The following is a 27,100-nucleotide window of genomic DNA, read 5'->3' as shown; positions in this document are numbered from 1 at the left end:
TAGATGGAAAATGGCAGATCCCAACAGTGCACTGCAGGAAAATGATTTTTAGACTAGACTTGCCTCAGCTGAGCCCACAACACAGAGCTGCTGTACATAGGCAGAACAGCACAATTCAATTAGGATTTGTACTACAACACACTGCTCCTAACTGCTGTAGAGCCTCAAGCCAAACTGTAATCATGAAAGGTTTTATAAGCCATCATTCTCCCCTTTAGTCAGGCTGGGCTGCTGAGAATACCTCTGCGACCTCCAGAGAATTGGGATTATAATCAGGAATCGCTCACTGTATATATCATGCCAGCTCTGCATCCCCAGCCTTTCAAAGTTAACAAGGCTGCATCCCACTCAAGGGAGCCGGGAGTTCTCAACACTGACATTTGTGAAATATTGCTTGGAACAAAGCCCAGGAGGCACTTGTACAGATTAATAGCAGAGGTTAAGCCCACCGTCCACTTTGACACTGGTTGGCAGAGTTAGCAAGTGAAGCAGTGCTGGAAGCAAAGTTTATGGAGATCTATCTTACTATTTGGCTATTATTTAAACAAATATGGCTTTGTTTTATTTACAGCCAAGAAAGTAATGTTTTCTTCTCAAATGTTCTGCAAACATTTAAAAACAGCATCTGATATTTACAGCTCATATTAGGTTTTTAATGCAGGCAAGAAAAAAAGGGAGATACAAGCCAACAGTTCTTTGGAACAATACTTGTTAATATTATGACTGAACCGTCCTACACACTGAAAGCTTTACAACTGAGTTTTGTTCAGAGTGAGACATCACTTACCGTGTTTAAAAACTCCAATTAAAAGGGATTTATCTGCCTCCTTATCCCACCAGTCTGCAGGAACTTCGGCATGGAATGGCTCAGGTATCCACACATCTACCTCACTGTGAAGACAGCATTATATACTTTCTCAAAGGTATTACTGGACAAAGATTTTAAAACAAAACAAGACAAAAACAAACAACAAAAAAAAGGGGGAAAAAACCAAAACACCAAAGCAAAACAAAAAAAATCTCCCAAGTGGTAAATATTAACTTTGTGGGGGGAAAAACACCCTAAAACCCAACACAGAAACTGAAATATCCCAAAAAATAATTAGGATGGTTAAACAAACAAACAAAAAACCAGCCAACCAACCAAAAAACCCACAACAAAAAACCCCCAACATTAGGCTATTTTGGGAGTGGAATGGTTATCTAAATATGATTCATTTAAAGTCTTAGTATTTTTTTCATTTTTTAAATTGTGATAGAATAATCCCTCAATATTAGCAGACTTGTAAATCCACTTCTGTCATTTCCCACATTGTTTCCTCCCCCAAGAAAATTGCCCGCTGCGCTTGATAAAATAATAAGGCTGCTTGAGAACACATATAAAGGGTGACAACCTTTAAACGTTGCATTATTAGAGTATGTGTACTTTATAAAAGCCAGTGTCATAAAGCAAAAAATAAACCTGCACTTGCACTAACCTTGAGTCAGCACCCTCTAAGATCTTGTCTGCTTGGTCCCCTATAACTTCTTGTCGTAGATAGTAGAGCATGCGGACACGCAGCAGGACCCTGGAGAGGAAGGCAGAGGGGGGAAAAAGTTCTTAACTTCAGGACTGTTTGCCAACAGTGGCTTTTGGCAGCTGCTGCTGTTCATCCATCATCCTGCCAAGGCTGATTAGCCATGCTGTATGGTAGGCTTGAAGCGTGACAGATGGTGGCACATAATCACCTCTGTGTGGTGCTTTCTGCTGGCTTCCAACAGGCCTGCCTGGCAACTGCTTACACTGCACAGAGAGGGACCCAGCTCAGCCCGGCCTCGGCGCATTTCATTTAGTTCTACCTAGTGCAGCTTGTGAAGTTTAGACACGTACTCTACCACTGCCTCTGAAGTATTGAAGCAAGTTTGTAAACAACTGAGCAGATGGCTTTCAGTAACTGTTCTGCTTCATTATCTCATAAAATTTCCTCAGCTGCTGCCTTAATACCATTTTTGGAAGCACATCAGAAGTTGTAGGAATAAACGAGATATAAAATCTGGTTTTACTACCTTACAATAAACCCTCAATATGGAATGTCAGGTTTTTCAGATTATACAACTTTTTGCTTCTGAGAATGGGGGAGAAAAATAATCCCCCATTTCCCTTGAGAGATATTAACTATTTTTACTCTTTATAGTTCAAACTGCTATTTAATTACCTATGCACAACTTAACTGCTACAAGGAAGTGAAAATCTTCATGGTTTATTTTTCCCCATTTCTGCAATACTACAGTCATTTGTGGAAGCACTGTCAGGTGTTGTGGTCACACTTGAAGCTGGCAGGAGAGAGAATGGCAGACTGGCTTTTCAAGGAGACTTGAAATGAGGTCATTTCTGTAGAAAAAGTATCTACCTGAAAATAATCCTGCTCTCCTATGTTTACCCAATTCAGGGCACCCCCTGCTGCCTAGTTCACGAAGTAAAACCAGTACTGGCTAAGATGGAGATTACTCAGCCTGCCCCCTCACTGTATTTAAATCCATCACGGCAACTGTCGAATTGCTGCTGCTCCTGGAATAGCAAGGGTGACCAGGGAAGCAGTAATCTGATCACCCACTTGCATGAAAAATTTAGACCACCACCAGTTTTGAGAGCTCCTCATTAGAGACCTGATGCAACTAGAGCAATACCCGGTTTCACACGTGTTACTCAATCAAACCTCGAAGAGGAGGGATTTGAATGAAGGTCATGTCTGCAATTCAAAGCATGTCAGACATGCTTCTTTTTGCACGCACGGTAACTGGGACCAGTAAGGTGTCCCTGCTCCCTGTGTGGCTATGTAAATAAGCTGTTGAGGGTCTCTATCATCTTAGTATGAAGCAATAACAGCTGTTACATCAAGCCAAAGAGGAGGAGCAGGAAATAAAACCCAAGATCAACCAAAAACCAGAGGCTCTTTGAATCTTTCAGGAGTCCTATGCATTAAACCAGCATACATGGTACACAAGAACAGGACATCAGTTCTTATAAAGCCAACTGCTACTGGTACCTTTGAAAGAAATTACTCAGATTATTAACTGGCTTCCACCTCTGTGTGATTTTACCTGTGCTAAACATGTGGCTTCTACAATTCACTTAGTCCTGGTGGATCTGGGAAGTGAAGGAAAAAGATAGCAACTGAAAACATTCTTGCACATTTACCAGTCTTCCCGATCCTTGTAACTGTATTATTAAAGAAGCAATATTTTAAAAAATAATTTAAAGTCTGATCTGCAAACTGATATAACAAGTAATGAAGACATGTTACCTGAAAGATTATAATAATGTTCCAGGAAAGAATTTTATTACTTCAAGAGCAAGTGAAGTGTAATAACAAATCTGAGTAACAGTTCAGGAAAAAAAAAAAATCACGAAAAGGTTTATTTGGAAGTGTGCTTGCTAATGGAATTCTATGAGTATCTGTTGTCATCAGTTGAGAATTAAACTTGGTTAGCATCTGGAAATGAGGTAATAAATCCCCTAAATGCCTTTCCTCCTTCACATCACACCCCCTATTGACAGCCCACAGGTACTTTTCAAATCAATAATTTCTTTCCAGTAAACAGCATCAATAAGACACAATACATATTCAAAACACAAAAGTAATAACAACCTTTCAGTAACACTGCATTACAGTTGTATGGTATACATACAACAGTGAGTAGAAATTTAAGAACAAAACCAAATGTCCCAAATACCAAAAGCAAACAACGACCCCTCGACTCTAAAATGAGGTATTTTTGGGACAAGGGTAGGTTCAGTGTCTATAATGGATAATATAGTAGCAAAACTGAGATGGAGTCAAAGGAACCTGACATAAAAATAAGACATTACGAAACAAAAGCCAGAAAACAGGTAAGAGAGTCTCTTAAGAGACATTCATGCAACAATTAAAAAAAAAATAAATATAATGATCTTTATCCCCAAAGGTTTCCAGTTTAGTAACATGTTAGAATTTCACAAATCAAATCAGGACAAATCAATTCAGGTAAGAGAATTCAGTGAGAAATTTCATCTCAAAGGAGAAAAAAAAATAAATAATCTGTATAATGTGAAGAGCAAGAGAGGAAGGGAGAAAAAGAATGAAGAGAAAAGATATGCCCACATATAGGTGAACTGCTACAAGAAACTCTGGAAACTGGATATATGAGTTTAACATCTAAGGAAGAGAATCTTAAGGACATCAGCCTGAGAGACCCCACAAGAAGCGTAAGAAGCAAACAGTTTTTGTTTAAAGAAAGCCAATTGTCAAGAGAAACAGACAGTGCAGGAATATATTCTTATGGTAAAAATATTAACTTCATCTGATTCCATTCTTACTTAGTAAGTAGACAACAATTTTCTTCAGAACTGTGCTGATCAGTCATAAAGAGCTTACAGAAGTATCCAGATATCTATTAAGATGATTATCACCAAATTAAAAAGTAATAATGGCCTTTACATCCTATTAAATGGCCCTGTGTTCTATTAAATATATAAAAATTAAGTTGCGGACTTTTCAGAAGCATGTAGTTAAAAAAAAACCCCAAACCTCTAAATGATACATTTATTAGTACTTACTTATTACAGTGATGTTTGAGATGTTTCCTATAGCTGTCTTCTTGAAATAATACATCTGGATTACAGGTTGTGAGCCAATCGGCATCTTGCAGCATTGGCTGTGAACTCTGGGCTTTTACTTTCTTCCCTTTCCTCCCTCTGGGCACTGGTGCAGACAGACCTAGATAAAACCCAAATATTTCTTACACCATCCGAATAGAAAAACTCTCACCCCAAACTACATTACAAACATACATTTAAAGCTAAGTATCACTGCTATTTTTAATTACTTTGTGGGCAACACAACAACCAAAAACTGAACAGCAACATAATTCAGTACAGAAAATTGCAAGTAACAAAATCAACCAAAACTTTCATGCAAATTTAGGTGTGAAGATTTCAAAAATTCAGAGTGCTAGCCAGAAAATGGTGTTATATAAATATTTCTTGTAAAAACTCTCATGAATCTGAATGGCTGTAAGGAAACAAGCTTTCTGATTTATGGCAATTTAAAAGATATTAACTCCAGCAGTGGGTGCCAGTTAAAACTTATACTAGAATATTTGTTTAAAACTGATTCAAGGAAAAGAACACTGCATTCTACAAAGTGTGTGAGGGAGACTTCCCCTTTAAGTACAGACCAAGTCAAAGCCCACCTTACTCATAAAATCTGACAAGATCCTACGACATGTCAGAATGGCTATAGTTTAAACTAAATACATAGCATGACTGAAGCAATTCTTTCCTATTTACTAGCATCATTATTTGATTGTGGTAGACATACCGGAATGATTAACCAAAGCTCGAGTTTGCCCATCTGCAGTTGGAGTGATCAGATCCCAGATGAAACTTTTGATATTTTCATCCCCTTTGTAATGATTAAGACAATACACCAAGATAGTCCGGCAGATGGTTTCCACATCTTGTTCTGTTAGCTGACGTTTATAGCGCCCGTGTGAGAGGATGTCAGTCCACCGACCCCAGCTATAAGAAAAATATGTTCAATACAACAGCCAGGGCACTGGTATTTTAATTTGTGACTTTCAATTTAACTCCCGGTACCAAGCAAGTTGGGACCTCCTGTGTTAGCACTAATGCGTTTTGCATTTGCAGATTACGTCAGGGAATTCAACCTCCAGCACCAAAGAGTTAAGAATGTTTATTTTACAGAACAGGCAATAAGTTCACTGCTCGTAAAGCTGCAATTGAACTACACTCAAAATAATAAAGTACATATGTTTAACTCTAATGGTCCCAGTAAGCTACAAATAGGAAACTCAACCAATCCCTACAATCATGGGATTTGGAGAATCATTCCTAGTTTGATTCTGAAATCCATTATTAGCAATTGTTGTACTCTACTTCCTAAAATAAAGACAATCATTCTGAAGCCCAATGTGTCAGCAATCAAATATAGCTACCTGTTTGAAAAGAGATAAAATTCAAATTGACACATTCAATGGGGAAAAATATAAAGTATAAAATTTAAGTGGTGCCAAAATACCAGAATCTGTGTTGAAAACCTCTAGATTGACTGTTGATTTCAGAACTACATTGTTCTTTATAAATACACTTTTATTACTCTCCTCAACACTTAGAAAACAGAGATTAGAACTCGATAACTCAAGAATATTTACACTATGAGAAACCAGAAACAAGTATTCCATCATTGCAAAACTATTTATCATACCAGTGAGCTCATAGCCATCTGATATACACTCAGATACTTTAAACTAAATAACACATATATAAACAACCTATATATATATAGCAACCAAAAAAATCTCACTGGCATGTAAACAGCATAATGAGGCAAACATTATACAGTAAGAGATGATGTGAATGTGTCCAAGAGAAGGATGAGTTATTTACTATATATAATTTCTGTATTTTCACATGTTTAGCCACAATCAGTATATTTGTACATCCTTACCCATAAACCAGCAAGTTCTTCTCCACCCTGAAACATTCACTTCTTGCATAACCTTGTGATTTGTCCTGAGGTCTACGGGGCTTTGTGCTAGGCTTTTCTTCAGAATCGCTTTCCAAGTCTGAAAACTCCATCAGTTCATCCTCTTTGACTGCACTGTAAAGTCTGGTTTGCTTTCTTACTCTTGGTGTATCAATAACCAGGTTATTCTAAAATAAAAGTGAAAATGTAGAAGTTTAGGAGAGGGGAAAAATCCTCAATTTAGTTGTACTAGGAACAATCATAAAGCTCTTACCCTTCCATTTAGAGCATCAATATCCAGCTCAGCTTTCTTCGCCCACTTCTGCCAAAAATTAGGGTCATCCAAAGAAATGTCTGTCCTGTTCCCAGATGCAACAAAACTAGCCTAATAAATGTGAAAACACATGCATTGGTTTCTTAACTACATGCTACAACAAATACCTATTATTCTCTAGCAAATACACTACTTAGAACTTATAAAATGGTAGCATCAAGAAAGAAAGAAGGCAAAACTGGAAAATATCGATGCTGGAAATACAGATTCCCAACATTTGCAAGGAAAATACCTGAGACAAGTACAGTGAAAAAATAAACAGACACAGAAGGCAACTTAATACTATTTCCATCTATTCTGGTCACATTTTATTTATTTTCCTCTGAATTTCATTGCACACCTTTGCAAATGTTGAGCCTTTTCCTTCAGATTCAATAGTAATTGTATGTGTTCGCCTTAAGAGAATCTGATCGATATCTTCTTCACAAAACTTAGACCCTTCATCTTCCTCATCCATCAGAGCACCATATGCCCCCTTTCGAAGAAGATCTTCAATTTCTTTTTTAGAAAGCTGTTGCACCTGTAACACATAAGAGAGGGGTTTTGTTTTTGGTTTTGGGGTTTTTTTTGACACCAGCCAATGTGTTCATTTGACAGCACAATCAGACTGATTGTCCTCTTATTTGGCAATTTAAGAACTGAAACTCTACAATAACATGGTGTTGGTCAATTAAACATTCATGCTGAAATCACCTTTTAAAGAAGAATACAAACAACAAAATTCTCAGGGCGAAGTTATGCAAGTAGTTTAAACGACTTAATAATTCATTGTCACTGAATTCCTTTAGCTCTGATGACTGCTGAACTCCTCCGGGGAGCAGATTTAACTTACTAACCTGACAAAAAAGCTAAAGCAAAGAAAGTCCAAAGCAAAAAGGCTACACCAGCAAAAGCTAACTAGAAGAACTCCATAAAGTGCCAGGATCAACACAATGTAAAGGGTGGAATGACAAGAACAGATCAGGATTGAGGGAACGTGACTCCACCTGCCCCCTTTTGGCAATAAGTGAGCCATTAGATAGGCTGAGCCAGTTCACGTAGCCAATGCCCTTAATTAACCCTAATTTAAAATATATGCCATAGTCCATCTGAAAACCACTGTCCCCCAGCTAAAATGCAAACAAGCAAGAAAAGTCTAACACATTCATAGCATTTGTTGACAGTGCACCTTAAAATATTAATTCTCACCCCATTTGTAGCATTTTCTCTTCCACTCATAGATTGTAGCACAGCCTTATCAAGGCCCAGCTTCAAGCTAGCTTTGTCAAACATTTCCCTTTCATAAGAATTCCTTGTTATCAATCTGTAAATTTTCACTGATTTGCTCTGCCCTATTCTGTGACATCGTGCTTGAGCCTGATGAAACAAAGGCAGATATTCAGTTACAGGTCACAAAAGGAAGAAAAACAAAATTAAAATAATTGACACAGAGAATTTACTTTAAAAGTTATTGTTTTCAATATAAATAATAATGTTTATGCTTTCAAGAGAGTGGATAATGGATAATTTCTCTTGTAGATGAAGAAAATTTCACAGCAAAAAGGCAAAGAAAAATTTTCAATAAAATCATCTCTTGCAACATTACCTGGAGGTCATTTTGGGGGTTCCAGTCTGAATCAAAAATGATGCAGGTATCAGCAGCAGTAAGATTAATGCCCAAACCTCCTGCCCTTGTACACAGCAGGAAAACAAACCTATCAGAATCAGGTCTTGAAAACCTGTCAATAGCTGCCTGACGCAAGTTGCCTCTTACTCGGCCATCAATTCGCTCATATGGGTACCTGAAAAATACATGCATTTTAGGGATTGCTTTACTGCAGCTGCATTCTTTCTTTAGAAGAATATGAAATTTTTAAAAAAATTGAAAAAAAAAAAAAAGAGTCATATGCTACTATAGGGTCAAAAGAACTCCAATAAACTGACTGCTCCTGTATCCACTAACTTCATCAGTAAAAGACATCCTACTTTGTCTTCTGCTCTGCACCTTTTGGTAAAGAACAGACTTTCATTCTAAGAAATGAAATAAACATTTAGGCCTAAGCTACAAAACTCTAGAACCACCAAAACATTTAACTGAGCAGTACACTAAGAGGTTTAAAGCTCTCCATATGAAGTAATTTTGTATTCATTCGACAGAAAAATCTCAGTACTTGCAACTTACAGGTATGTTCCTTCCCTTAATCAAATCGCTACAGAAAATACTGTAGTGTTTGAATTTCATCCTTTCTCATTATGGATTACTCACATGTTAAATACTGTGGCCACTGAGGAAGGCACAGTTTATTTATAATTGTATTATATTGTTGCTCTCACCGTCTTTGAATGAGGTAGTCTTCCAGTATGTCCAAGCAGCGCACCATCTGGGAAAAGATAAGCACCCTGTGGCCACCAGCCTTCAGTTTTGGCAGCAGCTTGTCAATCAGTACTAGCTTGCCAGCAGCCTGGATCATTGCCTGGAGCTGAAAATCTGGAGAGTCGGCATTGTGTGTTTCTTTAAACTCTTCCAAAATTTTCTCTTCAGCACCTGCAAAGATTGGACAGCAATACATGAACACTGCAAAGGGTTTTATTAATAAACAATGAGTTCGCCTTCAATACCCTATAGAAACTGTAGGAATGTTTTAAGCACTATATGAATAAACATTTATAAAAAATAAACATTTATAAAAAATATTAAGCTTAAATTTAAGACAAACATATACACAAATGCAGCATAAATAAAAAAGTAACTCTGAGAATTCATTCCTTTTTTTTTCCTCTTTTAAACAACAGTAAACTCTTTCCTAAATAAATTCATAGAATTATTGCACACAATTTAAGGAAAACAACTACAAAAAAATTATTAAAACCCCCCCTATTTCAACTGATAAAATGATTTTTTTGTCCTTTTTAAAATGCAATATGAAAGAAAAAATATCCTATTTCTACAGGAAAATACAAGAAATACAAATACATGCCTATGCTTCCAAAATCAGCCTTAAACACCCACATGACCAGAATCTGATCCTTCCATTATTAATTATAGAATCAAAATCCAAACAATGAAAAAACTAATTGGGGGAAAGCAGCTCTGAAATTATTAGTTTACCTTCTATTTAGCTTTTTTTCTCACTGAATGTATTTTTTGTATTCAGTTTGATAAAGCTATCCAACGTATATATTCTTTCCAGCACTAGTAAGTTCTTTCTTGCCGCTCAATTTGCCTATGAATGATACACACAGCGGCATCTATTTCCTTGTTCCGTGCACTACCACAAGACCATGTTCAAGCTTTCTCTTCAACCTCTCCTATGCTTTTATTGCATTTTTATGTCATTTCTACAAACAGTGGACAGTTTCAAGAATTATCAGATTGCTATTCTTGGCTAAGTAAAAGGTTAAGAACCTTCGTTCTAAGCTTATTTCATATCCAAATAAACCCTTTTTTGGAACCATCTTTTTCAGTCCCTCTGCTTTTTTTTTGTTTTTTTTTTTTTTTTTAACAAACTGTAGTTTATAAAGTATTTATAGTTTTTATAATATTCAGCTTCAATTCTTCTTTTGAATAGCACAAGGAAAGCTGGGAGGGCTGGAGGAGGGGGGAAGAACAGCTTACTGCCAGGCTTCTGCTAAGCATCTCTCTCTCTCATATCCCAGTTCTAAGTAGATGGCTGTAAACAAACACGGAAACGCACCCTCCCTGTGTGATCGCTGGTTCAGTGCCTGCTGTACTGCGGTGCCCTAACTGGATACCACCCTGAGCAGGCTGACTGACAGCTTCGTGCTACCCCACACACTTGAATTACTCGCTTTTACAGAATGTGAAGGACTCAGTGTGACCACATTTGAAGATAGTTCTACATCCACGGATTTCCTTATTAGGATTCCCTGTTCCAAGCACCACTCATCCTCATGGGTTGCACATAAGAAAAATAAGCCCATATGAAAATTGTGTAATCAGACGCTTAAAGTTCCCCTCAATTTTATCACTTCCCATCTTGTAAAATGGGCAGAAATCTCCAATTCTGTACTGAACTTCAGCAATTTCAGGATACAGTAGACTGCCAAGTAGTTCATACACAGTAACTTCAATGATCTTTCCCAGTAACATCAATTATTTCTTATTCAATTGTGATATCCAAATTTAAGTTTACTACTGTGAAGCAAACCAATATGCAAACACCATCTGCAAAAGCAAACCACCTAAGCCAAGTATACCACAACAAACCCCCAAACTGTTCTAATGAACAGTAAATTTACAGCAGAGTTTGGTTTCAGCAAGACCCACATCCAAACCAGACCATGACCTCCAAAAACCTGCTCTTTCAAGAACTCTGTCCTAGCTAAACCCCATAAATGACCATCCCGTCTTTTTAATTACTACTTCAATTGCAATTAAGTCACGTACACTGAGCATCCTGTTACCCAAAAGTTACTTGATGCAGTACGTGCGGGTCTGTAACAACAGTTCCTATCCTGGTTGATTTTTAGTAGTATATGAATGTGTGTCTAGGTTTGGTCCATTAGGGAAATCAAATCCTCACTTCCATTCCTAATTATGAGAGGCTTCCAGGGCTCAAGAGAGCAAAACAAACAGAGTAAGGAACCCTTCCAGTGTTCAACGCTGTAAGATGTGTAAGTACAGAAGCATTCCCCACTGCTGGCTCTTGGAGACAGAGAAAGAGGAATGATGTATAAATACTTGGGAATGGTTGCTATGGAGAAAACAAGGAGTCCAGTTCTAAGAAAAATGACAGACAATGCTTCGCCCAAGTTGGTTGGAGAATACACAAAATGTAGTAACTACCTCTAGAAGTCTACTCACAGTCTCAGCAGACCACAGAACACATCTATCAATCAAAAAACAAACAAAAAAGCCACTCTACATTCAAATCCTACCCTACTACTTCCATCACATAACCTTAACTGAAGAATCTACAGAAGACTTGCTTGCAACTCTTATGCAAAACAAAACGTACAGTGTTCTATTTGGATATTCAAATACACATGCAATACTGCTTGCTCACAAAACCTGCAACCTTGTAAGAAAGGAAGAAAGATTCAGCAAAACTTTAAAAAACCATTTAAGTCTCAAGAACAGAACTTGCTACTGCAACAAATCATTCATCAGAACAATATGCAGCTGTAAGTACTAGCACAGCAAGACTTCTTAAGAGAAATACATAATAATAACAACAATAATAATAATAATAATAATATTAATAATGCTAATAATAAGAAGAATAAACTTGTGTCATCCCACTAAGTACCAAGATGTTGATTTACAGTCAATAAAATAAAACCTCGGGTTTGGACAACTATAGGATGTATTTTCTGTCCTAGAACTACAAAGGACGTATTTGTTGAGTTCCATCTCCACGCTAATAACAGCTGATTTATTTCTTTTTTCCCTCAAATCTGAAGGTTTGACCCACCTGCCATGTTGCTAAGTGAGACCAAGCATGTCCAAAGGTTCAAAAATCAGAAAAATGTTATAAAGGCAAATGCATTCAAGAGACAAACCCTTTTATTAGGGTAAAGATACAGTCATAAAAAAATATTTGAAATTTTCTAAATAACCACCTGGACTTCAGCAGTTCCTAAATGACATTAAATGATATAAGCCTTCTGAGGAAAAAAGATCACTGCTGTAGGCAACACTGCAAGCACTACTGATAAACTCTATTTGACAAAAAAAACTAGCAGCAAAATATTCAGTTTATTTCTTTTAGCAATCAAGAAATAAGAAAAAATAATGGTAAGGTTAGAACTATCTGAATGCCAAGAAGCATCAGGTTCAGAAGCTCATAACTTGAACATCCTAAACTATTTTCTGATGAAGTCATTCATATAATGGATTAATGTAAAACAAACAAACAAACAGAACAAAATATCCCCAACAAACCCTGCACCAGAACCACAAGGCTACTTTACTTGAATGTTCATATGAGTTTAGAAACTGAGCAGCCACCAGCATGGCTGAGTTAAGCATTCTGGGGTAACCCTTTGTCATATCTTTGGAATAACTACTTGTGCGTGAAATATAACTAGATGTAATTTCATGAATCAGTTTAAGCATTCCCCCCACTCCCATTGAAACAAAAAATGTCAAGGAAAAAAAACTTAAGTACTGCAATATGGAAGTCATACAATTAAAAAAACTGAAATCACATATGGCTCTCAAACAACAGTCTTCAATCAACAGTCTCAAACAAACAGTCTTCCATCATAAAGCTTATAACCAGCATTAAACCAACCATAACATAAACCATATACAGTAAGGAAGAGGAGCTGGGAAACAAGAAACTAGTACAATGCAAGCCTGTACAGAGGCTTGTGTTACAACCTCAAAGGGAAGAACTGACCAACACGTACAAGTTCAGCATACTTCAGACAGCTATAGCTAGCAGGTTCATCACCAGGTTGGTCACTGGAACAGGCTCCCCAGAGAAGCAGTCACAGCACCACAAGTCAGAGCTCAAGGACCATCTGGATGACACTAAGCCATATGATACAATTTTATGTAGCCCTGTGAGGTGTAGGGAGCTGGACTCAATAACCTCTATGGGTTCTTTTCAACTTAAAATATTCTGTGATTCTACAGTACTTGTCAAGGGTAATCCTGATCTAAAACCAATAGCATCACACCAAAAAGCAACCTTTAAAACCTAAGATGACATTCATACTAATCTTTTTCTTACTAGTTATATTAAGAAAATGAGCTGATAACATGTGGCTATAAAAGGAGGTCTGGTCATGATTTCTTAGCCTGCAACTTCTATTTAGAAATTTTAAGTCACTATCTAATAATGTTCTACATCAAGAAATTAAGCAGCAGCTAACTACAACTCTGAATAAAAAATTTGCCATATTCATGCCAGCATCCAACAACCCACATGATAACTGAAGTCTTGTTTGTCAGAAATAACAGAAAGAAAACTTGATAATACCAACACTAACTTTGTCAGGGCTAGGAAGCCGTAGAAAAAAGCACAGATGTCTGCAAAAGCAGTGCTGTCCTGGCTAGTACATATCCATACCTTTGAAACCTAAAAGGCTATCTCACTTTTCTACTTAAAATACATGAATAAACAAAAAGACACACTGGAATAGAATTTGTACCTATTAAATATCCTTAAAACCATTTTTCGAATGAGGAGAAAAATAGGAGGCCTACCATTAATAAGGTATGGATGATTGCAGCATTTTCTTAGTTCCATCATAGTGTTTAAAAGATTAGGTACATTTGCCTGACCTCCACCCTTGGAAAGAAATGTGAAATTCTTTTCAAGAATAGCACGATAGTATTTCTTCTGAATATTTGTCAGCTCAACTTCAATGATTGTTTCCTCTTTGGGGGCCAGGTTCTTTTCTACATCCTCCTTGAGACGTCTCAGCATCATCGGCTTCAAAATAGCTTGGAGTTTTTGCACCTGGAAAACAGATGTTTAATAAATAACTGAATTAAAACTGCAAGGCTTCAAATATTCATTTTTCAATTTCCTTAATTCTAAAATCCTTGTTTCCTACCTCAAATCCCAAGTAGAGAGCATTTGTAAAAAAATCTTTCCTCAATGGCCTAGAGACTGAGTTCTCATTAACTCAGTGACATACACATTTCTAAAGTCAATGTTTAGTGTGTAGCCCTTCTGTTTAGTGATGTCTGTTATTAATAAGACCTCAGAACTATCTTTCTAGACAAGGACAGTACTGCACACAAGTCATGTAAAGCTAACCCTGAGTACAGCTATATAGGCAAATCTAACTTTTCCAGTTCACTTCTAATCACTAAACAGTGATTAATGCTATTTTCCTCCTTCAGAGATCTGCTTCTAATTATCTTCTTATTTCCCTAGTTTTGACATCCGCTTAAGTAGAAAACTATTTAGGCCTGGTCTAAAAATGAAAACATTTTAGCTTTAAGACTCTGATAATTTTTAGTGTCTCCAGGTTTTGTGGCATACACTTTAAAACACATCCTAAAGAGTGGAAGGGAGAAAGAAGGAAATGCCCATTTTCCTCAAAAAAAAAAAAGCTAAGTTACTTCAAATTTTTGTAATTCAAGCAGACAAAAGTTAAAAGATATCAGAAATCAAATTTTCAGACAAAGAGAACAAAACTGCACACAACAATGCATGCAGTTATTGTCATAGGTTGCAAACAGCCAAATGAAGATGCCATGTTTCAGTTAACTGCTAATGTTAAGGTGATTTGGTTTTTTAAAAAAAATTTCATACATGCATGGAAACATTTTACATTTCCAATACAAAACATGCTGCACTGTATATTGATTTAAGCATCTCTTATTGGACAGCTTGAGAAATCTGTTTCTGAGTCAAAAAATCCCCTCCCTCCATTTACTGAAAACTCTCAGATGTTAATTCCACAGAAGTTACAGAGGACACTGATGCTGATACTTGAGGAAGAATGTCAACTGACAAGTTAATTCTCTTAGAAGTATTTTTATCCAGAAAGCACTACAAGACACACGACCCCTATTTTTAAACACTACATTTTAACAAAGGGAAGTAACTTTTGGTCAAAAAGCAAAAAACTTAACAAAATGAAAACAAACAAAAACATAGGGATAAACCCGCCATGGTCTTCCAATAAGCAAATAAGTATTATTTGTAAAAACAAGTAATGAAGTTCAGATGTAATTAGATGGATAAATTCACAATATCTAAACAGAAAAGTAAGTGTGCAAGATAAGTTTACCTGCTCTTCGGTTTTAAGATCCCCAAATTCTTGCATGAATGTGGTTTCTGATGGGAAGCGACCTGGTTCCAAGAAGTGAAGTAAGCTAAATAGCTCTTCTACTGTATTTTGCAAAGGGGTTCCAGTAAGCAGCACTTTATGCTCCTGAAAGGTTAAGAAATAGCTGCCTAAGAATTCATCTCAATTAATTTTCAATGGAAAAATACACAAAATTCCTTCCTCTCATCACCATATGTCTGTCTTATCTTTGCTTCCTTTCCCCTCCCCCAGCTACTTACATAAAACTCTTTTCAAGACATTTCTAACTGGTACTCTGGCCTCCCTTCAGCGATAGCTCAGAAAAATACTTCACAACTTAAGCACCTCCAAAAGTCCTCCAAGGCACAAGAAGAGATTTTACTGATCCAGACCACCCCAGCTCTTTCACAAGTACAATGAACTTTAAATGGCAAAATTACAGCTGAACATATACCATCACTTCCAGTAAAAATCCACCGATTTACCACACATCCATCCAATAGACCTCAGTGCATTAATCTCCTCAGAGCAGGTGTAAGTTTCCAACACAGTAAACCTGAAGCAGAGTTCTACTGTCCTACTAAAATGTTACAGAGCATGAGATGGGCAGAGACTCGTAAGAGTTACATATTGCTTTAGAGGAGGAGCACAGAGAGATTAAGCAACTAGTCCACAGTCTAACATGAATTTTGAAGTATAACAAGAACCCATGTGAGAAGTCCCATATCTCTATCTATTGCCACTACTATAAGTTCAGCTTTCCTCTACTAGCAACAGTAATAAGGACAATAAATTGTATACAGTATTTTTACAAACTTAGTTATTAACAGAGCAGGACTGCATTCTCCTCACATTTTAAAAGAATCTTCTGACCATAAAAAATAATTATTGTGCCCTTTAAATGGTAAATACCTTTACACTATCTTATTTTTCTCTGTGTGCTTGATACACCTATTTTGTATACATATTACATAATTATGTAACATCAGAAACAAACTTACTTTTCCCTTCCTTAGTCACTCTGAAAGAACATCCTTAAGGCCACACAACAAATTAACATCAGAGCTGATATTAATGCAGAGCAGTTTAACTCTCATGGCTGAATTTGGTCTCCCGACCACATTATACTTTTAAATAAATGTCTGCGTAAAGAAGTGACTATGGGTTAAGTCACACGAAAGGACAGAAAGGAAAGAACAAATTTATCTTGGTTCTCTTAAAAGAATCCACATAATTCTAGGTCTAAATCAATGAAAAAACTTATTAAGCACCAGCACTCCAAAACTGAAGGTATGCATATGCTTCCGGGTATTTTACAGACTTTCTCATCTGCTTTCCTTCACCTCACTCTTCTTAACACTTGATGATTTACTTCAGAAGAAAACCTTTTATTTTACTTCCAGATTAAATCATAAATCAGAAGTTATAAAAATACATATGTTTGCACTGACCAGGTCCATCATCTTTAGTCCTTCCAAAAGCTTACAGTTCCTGTTTTTCAGCCTGTGGGCCTCATCAATGACCACGCAACGCCATGGAATGTTACGCAGCTCTGGGCAGTCAGTCAAGATCATTTCAAATGTTGTGATAATGGCATGGAACTTGTAGGACCCCTTTATCACACGACCCTAAAAAGAACAGCAAACATTAAAAGTAAACTCCCTAGCAAAGAAAGGAAGTAATTTGTTTCATCTTCAAAATTTTTGTTTAAAAACACAGAACAGTACAATGAGCAAATTGTTCATTAAAAGTAAATTAAGTCATTATTGCTGATTAAACGAGGGAATACAAATGCGTAAGTTTGCTGCTGGTTTCATGATAGGTGTTTTTAATCCTGTAAAAAGGCCCACAGAACCACTGCACATTCATTACAAAGAAGTTATACAAGTATTTCAGCTGTAATTCATATGGATTATACTAATGCCTTGAGGCATTAATGTATTGCTGCAATATTCAAACAAGATTTTCAGATTTTGCCAAGAGAATTCTTTTTTTTCTTTAAAATCAAAGGTATGTGAAGGTCCTCCCAGACAATCCAAATAGGGCAGAAGTGCACTAAGGTTTCCTTTTTATGGCTATTTGAATATTGTGCTCTCCAGTAAATTTTTTCCTAGTAGACACTCAGTATTCAAAACACCTATAATTCATAGAACAGCTTGGGTTGGAAGGGACCTGAAAGACAATCTAGTTCCAAACTCCCCACCATGAGCCCCAACACTTTCTACTTCATCAGTTTGCTCAAAGTTCCATGCAACATAGCCTTGAACAATTCCAGGGATGGGGCATCCACAACAACTCTAGTAAACAGCTTTGAAAGAAGCAAACATTTAAACTCTTATATGGAGAATGCACACAATTCCGTAATATTTTTGTATATCTGTATTAAGCAAAGTTTAACAAGACAATTAACTTGATGTCTGGCACCATATTCACTATCATTCATTAAGAGTCTTGTTTTCAGCACTTATACAAAGAGCCTTTACAAAAAACCCAGCCTGAACAAACTTTACTTATGAACATGTAATGAGCATCTTTCTGATATTATGCTATGCTCCTTCCCAATGCTGTTCAAAGAAAAATGCAATTTGGTATCTCCGATGTCACTGGATCTGTGCAGAAAAACTGTCTCTCTAAGGATGGGCCTCACACAAGTTCAAAGCCATTCTATGTTTTCAAAGCAGGACTATGTCAGGGGTTGTATATTGAATACATTTCAAAAGAAAGAGATATTTTACAGTAAGGTGACCATTTCTTCCTTTGGACCTGTGCAAGACTGAATCCTTTTATAAGTGACCTGCATATAACCCTTTCCAAACCTTAAGAGATCAGAACTGGCTACTGATTGAATAAAATGATTGGAAACCTGATATCCTGAACTCAGCATTATATCTGCCTTCTTGTACCAAGAACATTTCAGAGGGAGTAATGACCTGCTCAACTATGCTTTCTCATGGCATAGTCCAGAAACATTTATCTTCTTAGAGACAGAAAAAGTTGCTACTTAACAAACAGCAGATGAAGATATACTAAGTGGGCAGCTTTGAAAGCCAGCAAATTGAAATGCTGTAACCTTTTCATGAGCCAAGTAAACTTCTATCACAAACAAGTCAACTCTTTCACAGAGTTCTGTCATTAGCTCTATTTGGCATATATAGTTTTCCTGATCTTAAAATAGAACTCCTTCTAAGAGGTAGAACACTTTAGAAAAGCAAATGTTTTATTTGATATTCCACCCAGGGAAGGCCCCCTAGAAGGATTTTTCAGTTATATTGCTCAAGAACACCAGAATAGACTTCTCTATGAGAATCTCACAAGCAGAACGTCTCTGGTAATACCATATCCTTACTGTTGAAGTCACACCACTGCAGAAACTTATTTTGTCATCAACAACTCTCTAGCATTTCACAACAACTTGACTCTAGTAACTGGTGTTGACTCTGAAAACCCACACTACTGCAGATGGGTAGGTGCTTTATATGCATGCTGTCTCTTGTTACAGCCCTTCAAAGCCACTCAGACTTTCTCAATGTTCAGTTGTCTTTTTGAGAAACAGCTCAGCTTGAGAGGCTTCTTTTCACATTAAGACCTAAAAAGCCAAAGATGCTGATGTCTTGGTTGATATGTTTGGCAAGGGAACTAGAAATGAAACTGCCAAATCCTGTCTTCTTTCTCTCCCTTCTTGTCTCCCATCGTACACCCAATGATGATACTTCAGAGAATGCCAGACTGAACACTACATGGGGACTATTTTGTCAGAATACGAAGAGACTTTTTCCCCCATAATTCAGTTTCTAACATGCGTTTCACAGCTGACACCATCTTACAAAGAATGGAACACAGAAGGTGACACATCTAAGCTACCACCAAAAGGATGAGTTCACTCCCTTTCTCCTTTATCTGCAAATGTAACAATTGTCTGAATCTCCTCTTAAGCCAGTTCAGGGAGCAAAGCTAGCAGAAAATGATTCATTTTCTCATTGCCATGAGTGCTTTGTCATTACTCGCTATGGGGTTAAATGACTGCCATGCTCACTGTGAGAGGCGAGTTAAGAATATGGCAACAGGGAGACCAAAACTTTCTGCAGCGTCTTGCTGTAAATCCTTTTAGTAGCCTTTAGATCAACGAAACAATATTGCCAAAATAACACTAAGAATCTGCACAGTAAGTGGGATTTTTCTGATGACATTCCTTCAGGTTTCATGCTAGGTAACTGCTGTATCCTAAGGGGAAGAACATGCTGAGAACAAGCACTGCTTAAATAACCAACAAACATGATTTTTAACACAGGAAACACTTCAGTAGAGACAGTATTTATATAAATCCAAATTTTTAAAGTATACAAAATATCAATCTCTGCTAAGAAATTATTTTAAAAAATTATTTCAATTCCAGTTCATTTGTACACTATACATCTAGGTAAGAAGCTAAATATGATAATGATCATAAGGAATATCATAGAATCATAGAATGGCCTGGGTTGAGACCTTATAGATCTAGTTCCAAGCCCCCTGCTGTGGACAAGAACAGTTTTCACTAAACTCCGTTGCTGAGCTCCATCCAACCTGGTCTTGAACACTTCCAGGGATGGGGGATCCACAGCTTCTCTGGACCATTAGACCTCAGCGTAGCAACTGTTATTCAATTAAATCTTTAACAACCAGGCATATGATTTTGATTTGAAAGTTTCTTGGATAAATTGCTGAGACGATTATTGTCAAGACCAAATAGATGTAACATCTAACCAATATAAATTACTTTGTGTTTTTCTACTATATTTAAGTACGTGATTCTATTTCTGTTTGTCCTAATGGCATGTCACGTTGTGCCACAGTTATCACCTTCAAAAGAGTTTTTAATCAATTCTTTCCCTGTAAAAGCATACTTTATATCTTGCAAACACCCTCATAGCTTTGCTCTAAGACTCCAGTTTTTCAACACTCTTTTTGAGGACAGGAAGTGAAAGCTAAGCAGGACTACCCACCACATTACTGACAAAGAGAAGAACGCTGTAACTTCTCTCATCCTTATTAAAGATTTGTTGCCTCCTACACACTAGCCCTTTTCACCACAGTCTCACAGTATGAACTCATATTTAACTGGTCGTGTGCCACGGCACAAAAGAATCTACATTTGTCTTATAGCCTTCTCAGGGCCGAGCTCTCTGCCTACAGTAAGAATCTTCATTCCTTGTCCACAGACAGTCCTATATTTAGCTATTCTGAGTATTGTTAGCTTGGACCCCATTTATTAAGTAACACAGCTTACTCTGTATGCATGAACTGTCTTAATTATTTACCACTCTCCCCGTCTTTGCATCATTTGAAAACTTCCTCAGTAATGATTTTATGTTTTCTTTCAGGTCATTGATAAAAGTGTTATATAGCTCATGGACACAAACCAATCCCTGAAGAACTATGCTGGAAATGCAAATCATTTCTCATTTACAATTACATCAAGACATATCAGTTAGCCAGTTTTAAATCCACTTAATGTGTGCCATATTGATTTTATATCCTTCTAGTTTATTAATCAAAATATCCAGTGGCATAAAATCAAATGCTTTACAGAAAATCTAAATGTATGAATTCACCACTATCACTTCCTTAAGATCAGTTAAAAATAATACTCCACAATATATCAAATCAGGTTGGCCTTCCACTCTTCATTTTTCCTCTTAACTGAAGAGGATTATATTGTTTTGCAATGTTTTCGATGTATGCACAGTATTTTCCCCCAATTCTGTTTACTCTGGGCAAAGCCATGCACTTAAGAGTAGAGGTCTGTTGCTCTTCTTATCTTCTGTTTTCCAAATAAGTTTTTGTTTTTACCCCTAACCTTTTCTGTACCTGCTTTCCTTCACTCACAGGAACTATTCAACCTGAGCACAGTAACACAGATTCAAAATATATTCTGACTTACAAAATTTGATAAAGAAGCATCAACGAGTCTAATTTCTGGAAGCAGGTCTTTCCTGGAATGGTAGGCAAAGATTGATTTTTAAGCCTAGTTCCAACTAAAGTAGTTTTCTGCCAGCTCTCCTCAGGAATGCATAGTAACAAAAACCTTTCATGAAACAATGAAACTCTAAACAAGAGTTGCACCATCCCTTGGTGCCCTTCTATTTCCAGCTGATCTATTGGTTGCTATTAAAAAGCACTCTCCTTATTGATACACATATCTTCTTTATTAGCTAAAACCTAACATATCAGTACTGCAAAACTAATTGATGCTTAAATTAATAAACAACACTAAGGCATATACAAAAAAAAAAAAGAAAAATCATGAAGAGCTTTTACCTGTGGATCTTTGAAATACATTTCATACAACTGAATGGTCCGTCGACTTGCTTGACTCCCATGATACACAACCACATTTAACTCTGTCCAGGTGCGGAACTCCCTTTCCCAGTTGGGAATTGTGGACAATGGTGCAATAACCAAGAAAGGACCATGGATTCCTTTCAAATATATCTCATAGAGAAACGTAATGGACTGGATAGTCTTTCCCAACCCCATTTCATCTGCTAAAATGCAGTTTCGTCTGAAAACAATAATAAAGACAGTCTGAATGATTTATTCCTAACTTAAAACATAGAAAATCAGTAAGAAGATAGCCTGAATAAACCAGATATTTCTAAAATTGCAAGTTTACACTGAAAAGACATCATAATCTTTTTGCATTTTAAATAAATGTTATGATTTGTGATGCAATAAGCATGGATATATCCGTTCTATGTACCTCTCAAGTTCACAATGGGAAGGAAGGGGCAGCAGGGGGTATGCATGAACCCGAAGCATTTGCCACAAGAATCTATCTGAAATATTCATGTTCCACCCCAAATTAGTTTGTATATGACTCCCACAGCAAAAAATGAGACATGTAAATGATTCTAAAACCTCAATTTAGATGATTACTTTAAAAGGTTATTATTTCAAATAAGCTATAAAAAGCTTTTCCAAAGCAGAATTCAGCAGTTAGCAATGTTTTACGTACGTGTTGTACCAATTGAAAAGAAGCCAGTTTACTCCCTCCAACTGGTATTCCCTGAGTTTGTTATTGTTTTTATACTCCCTGGAACTCTCCGATTTCTTCCAGTCATCGGCAGGAGGTCTCTCCTGTTTCAAATACAGCAAATCCCATTAGTGGTTTCTAAAAGACCACATTACTTTACTATTTTCAAATAAAATCCTCTATATGGAGCCAATTCTTACCACACGCTCCACTTCTGGCTCCCTAGACATCAGTTTCTCAAATTCTTCGATCTTAGCTTGGTCGATGTCTTGCTTGAGCTCCCAAGTGCTGTCTTCATAAGGAAGCGAACACCATTTCACCAGATAATGCGTTACAGGCTTTGTTAAGACAAAAATAATATCACATCACAATATAGAAAGAATAAAAGTGTAACCATTTTCACAGGAGATCTGCAGGCCAGATAAAATTCAAAAAGCTTTACCAGACCTGAATCAGCCAAAAGGATAAGCTAAGAGCAGGCTGACACCTTGACAACCTAACGAAGTAAGATTAGAATGTGGGGAATGCAGGTTTTTCACTAAAACGAGCACACTACATTTGAAATCACTAAGGTTAGACTAAAATTTAGAAGTAAAACAATATTAATTTTTCAACCCTTACAATTTCTATGACTTACTACATATTGAAAAAAGTCAACAGTTATCTTTTATTAGCGTCATCAAAAACTTCCCAGCAGGTAACTCAACCATTGCCATTCACTGACAGAGCAATATGGAAACACTGGCGCAGCCAGTGAAGCTTTCTAGTCTCCCAGGATCAAAAAGGAATCTCCAGAAAGAAAAAATTATCTTGTTCTGTAGAACAAGTCATTAAAAATGAAGCAACAGTGAATTCACGAACTCTTCCCCAACAGGTAGTCCAAACCATGTCTAAACCATTATGACACTTAACTAAGACTCTTTCTTGCAATTTTCATTTAAATTCTGCATTACATGCATGAATATCATATTCCTACTGTATTAAGTACCACTCCTCTGTTGTTGTTCTGGTTTGGTTACTTTGTGGTAGGTTTTGTCTTAAATATAGGTAACTTATAAGAAGTTTGGAATTTTCACTTAACTCTCTTTATTTTAGGGAAGCTGCTATATTAGTCAATGTTTTCTCAAACACGTTCCTATTTTATACACACATATACTGTGGTAGCTTCTGTAAGTGTTTATTGTATTCACATTTCTAAACAATAAATTCTAAACACAATGCCTATATGGCTACAGATGCACTAAAATATTTGTTTACCTCTCCGTTATCATCTGTGCTACGTGAAACATCCATGATTCGATCAACTTCCACATAATCTGGATTAAAAAGTTCATCATCAATCTGTTCAAGGAGAGAGGGAAAAATATAAAAGATATCTCTATTAGCCCTTCCAGAGAGGAAAAATGATTATATATTTCACCACGCAATAATATTTTGGGTCACGGTGACACAGAATTTATATTTGGCAAACTTCAACATGTTAATTGAAATGCTACAATTCAGCAAGATCATTCCCCGTGAGGGAATCAGACTTCTCAGACTTTGTTAACTGGGCCTCTTAATTACTGTGTGAAACCTTTTACTGTGAGAGAATGTTTAAGAATATTTTAAATGAAGTGTGAAATTACAATTCACTAATGAGCAATCGAAAAGGCTTATGGCATGCAATGCATTTAGCATTCTTGAAAACTACAGCTTGCAATAAAGAAATTAGAGCCTTGTACACTAAGTGCCTTTGGATTATCTTAACTACAGGAATCGTCTAACAGCTTTATAAGCAAGATTCGAAGATTATTATTTCAAAAACAGAGAAAAGACAATGCATGCATACACAGTTTCTCCAAAAAATCACAATTTGTTATGTTCTTTCTTATTCCTTCAACAACTTACAGGATACACTTGCATACTAAAGCACTGTGTTTAATTTTATATTTTTAGTATATCCTCCAACAGAAGAGACAGACAAAAGGACTAAAGACTATGTACATTTTAAAAGCTTTTTCTAAAGCAAGAACAAATTCCAAGTATTTACAATAACTTGTGATCCACTTGGAAAAAGATGAAAAAAAAGAATATAGAAGCAATTCCAGGTGCCTTCACTGAGAACAGATGAAAGTTTTCAATTTGCAACAGGTTTTGTTTGGCTTGAATGATATAGTAAAATAAATATAAATAAATAAATACAGTAGCTGATGAACCTCATTTTTTTTTTCTTAAAAGACAGCATTTTACTGAAAGGTAAGCTTTCAGAGACACAAATCAGCAGATCTGGTCTTTTATTGACAGGACCCCTGCCACATTACTGCTTATGGCTCTAAGTGAAATTAAATTGATGATAAAAAGCTTAGAATCCCTAGTGAGCAGCAGTCCATAACACAGAAAAATGGGATGCATTTTTTCTGGAATAATCAGCTCCCGAGAAAAGGAACATGGTACTGATTCAGTCATGCTTACAAAGCAAACAACTGGCCACTCACTTTAAAAATAACCCAAAAAACCCACTAGAGGAAAAAGTATAGAGTCAGGATAGATCACTTGAGTTTCATAGACTTGCAAGACTTGCATCCAGAATGGTTCTGCTTTATACCAGAATAAATGCTACTGATATATCACACAGTTATTCAAAATGTTCTGCTCGTATACAGAACAAGAACTCATAAGAACATTCCTTAAAACACCCAAAAGAAATAAACAAATCGTACTTCTGAAAGGAATTTGTTCTGGCCCTGTTTTGCCTTAAACCGCTTAATCTTCTGCTGAATTCTCTTGTCTTTGTCCAGCTCTTCCACAGATGCCCACTGACAGTGAAGGTAAGAACTAGAAGATGAAACAGAAAAACCTTACTCAAAACTGCTTCCATTGCAATCCTTATGTATCCCACTAGTATAACAAGATATTGTAGTGCTATGTTTGGAAAACTGGACACTATATCTTTCTCATCATACAGGTTATTAACAAATCATCATTCCTGAAAGGAAATAGAAACAACTCCCACTCAAAATTTAAATATATACCATCTACATTTAGTGTTTGGCACAAAGCTAGGATGATTTTTATTGGGTATACTTAAAACATAAATATTATACAAGCCATTTATCATAAATGTCACTATTTAGCAATATATTCTAGCAAAGAGTAGGGTTTTCAGAAGTTAATGAAAATATGCAAACATTTTAACTACTAACATACTTATATAAATTTTTTTTGTGAGAACAGCATTGTAATTAGAAGTTGCTTATGAGTCAACTGTAGTTTTAACACTGACAGAAAGAAAAGAAAACCCCTTGTAAATGCAGCTCCATGGTAATAATTCGTCTTTAAGAAAACACAGAGTAAGGAAAAGCATCTCTGCCAAACTGACTTGTCCCACTCTATAAATTTAGAGTCTGTCAAAAGTTCTATTGCTAAGACATGGATAGTTATGACAAAAATTACATGTCTATGTAATAGAACTAAACAACTACAATTAAGCAATTAAACACCATGCAATAAACAATATAGTGCAAAAGGTGCAAAATGACAGCATATTTAAAGTGAAGTCAACTATATGCAGTTAGCTGCAAGAAACTCACTTTCAGCAGATTTCTATCTCTCAGATAGAAAATTTGGTAAAATTAAAAAAGATAAGCTATTTTTCTACAAGAAAAGTGAGCTTATCCAGTTTTGAAGTATTTTATTTTAAATACTGACTGCATTGCAGTTTCAGAGTCCAGAAGTAAAACAATATGCTGTTCTCACCACTCTAACATCCCTCTTATGGAGGGACAATGATTTATTCGAATATGGAAAGCCATCTCCTTTATTATCTTAGATATTTTGTTGAACACAAATCTTGTTTGTGAAACAACATCAAGGGTTATTTTTGAGTAGTTTGCACACACATTACTCTACAGTTGCAGTTAGACCTACACAGCTACATATGTATGAGCTCATGAATCTGCATGCATAACGAGCCTTAAAGCTTTTAATAGCAGAGCAACTTTACCTACGGATTTAATTTTGCAGAGAACACAAATTAAGACAACACTATCAAACCTAGTACCACCAATGCAAGCTATTTCCCTGTTTATTTGTCATTGTTTTGGATTAAACATTAGATATGCTTAAAGTTTGATAGTAACAGTTATATCAGTTACAAAACCAGTTTCTGGAAACTATTTGGAAGTTACATGAACTTAAAGATAGCAATCAAACTTATAACTTTACTTACAAGTTTTTGTACTTTACATAGAATTCCTCTATTTCTATCTCCTCTCCGTTCTCCGTCTATAAGAAAAGAAATGATGAAATATGAATTAAACCTCTAAACAGCCCAATTTATAAATGATTAAAAGCTATCTGAAATATAAAATAAGGTCCCCACATAGATACACAAGTAGAGGTGTAGGAAAAGGTTTGTGGGGGAGGACATGAGTGAGGAGTTTCCTCCAGCTGCTTACCCAAGTACATAGTGCACTGCTTACTACAACTTCCAAGACATGAATCATTTGAACTCCTCCCTAACCACATGCAGCTTCATTCACAACCTCACCC

At 36.3% G+C, this 27,100-nt stretch overlaps 1 protein-coding gene across 9 annotated transcripts in view; it reads right to left on the bottom strand.

The window, feature by feature from the left end:
- The window catches only part of CHD7 (chromodomain helicase DNA binding protein 7), a 130,965-nt gene that overhangs the window by 11,094 nt on the left and 92,771 nt on the right, over positions 1-27,100 (bottom strand). For 8 of the 9 annotated variants that reach the window (XM_051770862.1, XM_051770823.1, XM_051770843.1 and 5 more), the window contains 19 exons: positions 26,778-26,833; positions 25,270-25,384; positions 23,825-23,908; positions 22,768-22,905; positions 22,550-22,671; positions 21,853-22,096; positions 17,007-17,183; positions 15,538-15,681; positions 13,997-14,252; positions 9,154-9,364; positions 8,426-8,621; positions 8,029-8,196; positions 7,181-7,360; positions 6,781-6,891; positions 6,489-6,694; positions 5,340-5,539; positions 4,577-4,736; positions 1,479-1,568; positions 788-891 (listed from right to left, as the gene is read on the bottom strand). In XM_051770862.1, the coding sequence (XP_051626822.1) occupies positions 788-891; positions 1,479-1,568; positions 4,577-4,736; positions 5,340-5,539; positions 6,489-6,694; positions 6,781-6,891; positions 7,181-7,360; positions 8,029-8,196; positions 8,426-8,621; positions 9,154-9,364; positions 13,997-14,252; positions 15,538-15,681; positions 17,007-17,183; positions 21,853-22,096; positions 22,550-22,671; positions 22,768-22,905; positions 23,825-23,908; positions 25,270-25,384; positions 26,778-26,833 (2,962 nt within the window). The remainder of the gene's footprint in view (positions 1-787; positions 892-1,478; positions 1,569-4,576; positions 4,737-5,339; positions 5,540-6,488; positions 6,695-6,780; positions 6,892-7,180; positions 7,361-8,028; positions 8,197-8,425; positions 8,622-9,153; positions 9,365-13,996; positions 14,253-15,537; positions 15,682-17,006; positions 17,184-21,852; positions 22,097-22,549; positions 22,672-22,767; positions 22,906-23,824; positions 23,909-25,269; positions 25,385-26,777; positions 26,834-27,100) is intronic. The other variant, XM_051770873.1, reaches the window with a different exon arrangement.

The sequence above is a fragment of the Manacus candei genome, unplaced genomic scaffold (assembly GCF_025592945.1).
Source record: "Manacus candei isolate 608988 ecotype Guabito, Panama unplaced genomic scaffold, ASM2559294v1 h1tg000008l, whole genome shotgun sequence".
Classification (NCBI taxonomy): Eukaryota; Metazoa; Chordata; class Aves; order Passeriformes; family Pipridae; genus Manacus; species Manacus candei.
Note: the sequence above shows the minus strand (reverse complement) of the source record. Positions and strands in the feature narration are given on the sequence as shown.